This window comes from Ambystoma mexicanum, chromosome 2q, assembly GCF_040938575.1.
Source record: "Ambystoma mexicanum isolate Mex_15411 chromosome 2q, UKY_AmexF1_1, whole genome shotgun sequence".
Classification (NCBI taxonomy): domain Eukaryota; kingdom Metazoa; phylum Chordata; class Amphibia; order Caudata; family Ambystomatidae; genus Ambystoma; species Ambystoma mexicanum.
Window position 1 is genome coordinate 565711495 of NC_090924.1, and position 4060 is coordinate 565715554.

Genomic DNA, 4060 nt, shown 5'->3' on the forward strand with positions numbered 1-4060 from the left:
CTTGACCGCTACTGGATTTACTATGGTAGTGATGGAATAGGGACCAAGGTATCTTGGGTTGAATGTGCGTGGTCCTTTTAGAGGTAGATATTTGGTGGATAACCAGACTTGATCTCCTACTTGATATTCGGGGGCTTCCTTCCGATGTTGGTCTGCTCCTTTCTTGTATTGTTCTTTAGCCCTTTGAAGGTGAGAAACGGCTTCCTTAATGGCTTGGTGATTGTAGAATGCAGGTGGTCTACTGCTGGTGTTCCAAGATCTTGGAGTGGATCCAACTCCGAGGTTCGAGGGTGACTACCGTATAAAAGAAAAAACGGGGTCTTCCCAGTTCCCGAGTGGACAGAGTTATTGTAGGCATATTCGGCTATCCAAAGGATATCTTTCCAAGTTTTTTCAGTTTGTTGTAGCATGCAGCGCAAATACTGTTCCAGAGTTTGATTGGTCCTCTCGGTTTGTCCGTCGGTTTGAGGGTGGTGGCTGGTCGAAAGTCTCACATCAATTTGAGCCGACCGACAGCAACTTCGCCAAAAATGAGAAATAAATTGACTACCTCGATCCGAAATTAGAACTGAAGGAAAACCGTGCAGTCGGACGATGTTTTCGAGAAATTCTCGGGCCAGAGTTGCTGCTGTTGGTAAGCTTTTGAGTGGAATGAAATGCGCCATCTTGGAGAATAGGTCCACGATTACTAGGATCGTATTGTATCCGGAGCATGGAGGTAGATCGGTGATGAAGTCCATAGAAAGCGTATGCCAAGGGCGAGGCGGGATGTCAATAGGGCGTAAGAGGCCGGCTGGTTTTTCCTTTTGACTCTTGTTATGGGCGCATACTCCACAGGACATTATAAAGTCTCTGATATCTTTTTTCCAAGACGGCCACCAGAAGTAGCGCTTGATCTTTTCCGAAGTCTTGGTCATACCGGGATGTCCTTCCATTAAAGAATCGTGATAACAAGAGATTACCTTTTTCTGTAAATCTGTGCTGGGCAGGTATAACCGTTCTTGGAAATATAATAGGCTGTAGGTAGTAGGTAAGCCTTTGTCTTTCAGATGCCGGAATGCAGCGCGAGGCGTTGGTGACAGCCGATGGACCAGGTAAGAGATGCGCTGCCACTGAAGACCGTAGTGCTAACCTGTTCTTTCTTTGTCTTTACAGGTGCTGCTGAAGACTGGATTCCAGGATGGTAAGCCTTTGTTCCCTTAGGCCCAGGATCAGAAGCAGAAGACACAATGAGCGTTCTGCTACAGAGAATGCAGAATAACACAAAGCAAGATTCATCCATCGGGTGTGGTTTAAATAGCCTCCTGTAGTGCTTAGGTGTCTGCTTCCACAGCCACGCCTAGGTAAGAAAAGAGTTCCCGCTTTCCAGAAGAGTTCCAGTGTTCTGAACCTAGGGAGTGGCTCCTGCCCCACCCAACAGGAAAAGTAGTCCCAAACAGAAGAGGATCAGGGGTTCAACTGGCAGGTAAGTAAGCAGCATGGTCTGCTGCAGGTAAGTCCACCCAAGCATTATAAGCCCGGCGCTTCCAGCGCTGGGACTGGGCATCTTTATGAGCCTGGTGCCACTGGCGCCAGGACAGGGTCCAAAAGGTCCCAATTGGGACTGGCTGGCACTCGGAACCGGGGTTATGGGTCTGCTTCCAAGGGAGTCGGGCAAGTCCTGATCTTTTGGAAGCAGAGATCATGACAGCCTTGGACAACAGTACAGTACAGCAAACATTACCCAACTACTGCATGATATAATTGAACCCATATGAAAAGAGAGAAAACTAGGGAGGTCAAACCCAAGAGGAAAAGATTCCACAAGCAAAGAACCTAGTACAGGGACTGCCCAAGGTGCAAATGCAGTAGCAGAAAATCAAAATAACGCTGGATCAAATGAGCAAGTAAATAAAGGAGAGAAGCCACCGGTAACATTGGCAAGACCAGAAGAAAATAGAGAAACCCAAAGTGAGACCGCAACGAGATCTCGAGCTGCTCACAGTGAAGAACTGGTGGAGGTAAAACAAAATGAAGATAGAACCCCACAAATTGAGGAAACTAACAGCAAGGGTTTTTTGGGAGAAGAATCAAAGAGCCAATCTACCATTTTAGGACCAGTAAAAGAGCCAGTGAAACCATCACTGATCGTGGCAGGAGAAAGACCCCTAAACGGAACTGCCAGCGAAGGGCAAAACAACAGAAGACAGGGGCAGGAGGCTACAACCAGACAAACAACTACAACAGGTCTAGAGGAAGAAAAGAAAAACGGGAACGTCTGTGAGATTTTTAAAATAAGAGATACAAACACAGGAGATAAAAAACAAGAAAGTCACACAAAAATGAAGAAAAATGGGACAGCAGAAAACAAACAAGGTGGGCACCAAAAGAACAGTGTCACTACCAAAAAACAAAAAAAACAACCGCCATCAAAAACACCAAGCAGCAGTAAATGTCGGGCATTTATCAAAAACTTGACAATACCAAAAGAACAACCGAGTATAATAGATCAGTTAATAAATAACAAGAAAAAGGTTAGATTAGAACAGATAATTGAAGAACAAAAGATTCCAGAAACCGGAGATGATGAATGCTCCGAAGACGATCTTCTGGATCTCTCAACATACACGGTATCAGATGACGAAGAGAAACAGGGAACAAGAGCCCATAACGAAGCAAGTACAGAGGCTGATGAGTCCATGAGTGAGGAGAACACAGACTACAGCGAGAGTGATACCTCAACAATAATGGCAACACAGACCAAAAAGGAGAAACGAAGAGAAAACGGAAGAGCAACAAACATGCACATACAAAAAGAACAAATGAGGAAAACTACGGACAAAAGAGAAAAGGTTCAGAAGAGTGAACGTCAAGTGCAAGAAAGGAACGTGAGGTTGTCTGAGAACCTAAAGTCTGGAAACCGCTGGGACAGCAAAGGAGAAACAGTAACAACCGATCTGAGATGGAGGTAAAAAGAGAACAGCTGAACACAAAAGAGGTGGAAAGAGAACCTCACCACTGATCAACACATAAAACAAATGCCGTTGACACTTATAAGCAACCAGGGCTCGTCCTGGAACGCATCCTCCACTATGAGGACGGACTAATTCTCAACAGAACCAATGTAATATGACTTCTACACCACATCCCGGCACTAACATTAATCACCACGGACGACCTGGTGATTGTGGAATTTGTCGATGAAGATCAGACCGACAAGGTAATCTTCCATACTAGATCAATCCTGGTGAGACAACTACTCCTGGAAGAAGCTCCGCAGCTGAGACCAATGGGTTTTGACCTACAAGAAAGTGACAAAGTTCTAAAAACGCAAGAGAGAGTAAACAAACACTCTGTGAGACAGACTAACAGAAAAGACAAAGATGTCAGCAGTTCCGGGACAAACAGAATAACATCAGAGAGAAGTGGCAACCAGAGCACACAAAGCTCAAACAATAGAACCAAACAACAAGGAGAAGAAAATGAAGCAGCAAGGTGGAAATGGCTGAAAAACATGATTGATGACAAAATGAACACTCAATAACATAAAATAGTAAAAAGTGTGGGTTTGTGGAGCCTTGGAAGCTGGAACACAAGAGGCTCCAACCACCTTTTTACTAACAGAGTGCTTCAAAAAGAGAACTTCAAAGTGATGTGCCTACAGGAAACATGGCTGTTGTAACCACCTACATTGGAAGGATACGTGGTACTGTTAAACCCAGCCGTAAAAGGCATAAGAGGCAGACCTATGTCAGGCCTACTCATAGCCATTAAAAATGACTTGAACTGGCAAGTGCTGGAGGAGGTAAATCCAAATCCATTCATCCAGATGGTAGTGATACAGCCAGATAAAGAAGTCATGAGAGTACTAATATTGATCAACATATACTGGAATCCAGCCAATACTCTACATGAAAACTTACCGGATGAAATAGCAGAACTAATAGATGAACAGAGAAAGAAGTGGACTGATCAAATGTACATATTAGTTGGTGATCTAAATTGTACCTGCCTGAACAAGGACAATCAACCAGAACACGACACAATAACAGCAACAGTAAAGGAAAAAAGACGAACAAGG

General features: G+C 44.4%; 1 protein-coding gene across 1 annotated transcript; it reads left to right on the forward strand.

The window, feature by feature from the left end:
• The first annotated feature begins 1057 nt into the window (after positions 1-1057).
• LOC138568772 (micronuclear linker histone polyprotein-like) lies at positions 1058-2951 on the forward strand. The gene is made up of 2 exons (XM_069646552.1): positions 1058-1094; positions 1762-2951. Exons 1-2 carry the CDS (start codon positions 1058-1060, stop codon positions 2949-2951), a joined length of 1227 nt encoding a protein of 408 aa, XP_069502653.1.
• The last annotated feature ends 1109 nt before the right edge of the window (positions 2952-4060 follow it).

What these genes read in the sequence shown, in the direction of transcription:
- LOC138568772 (XM_069646552.1), top strand. Translation starts at nt 1,058, where the DNA reads ATGCAGCGCGAGGCGTTGGTGACAGCCGATGGACCAG. An exon ending in GGTGACAGCCGATGGACCAG is followed by an intron (nt 1,095 to 1,761) that starts GTAAGAGATGCG and finishes CCATATGAAAAG; the next exon opens with AGAGAAAACTAGGGAGGTCA.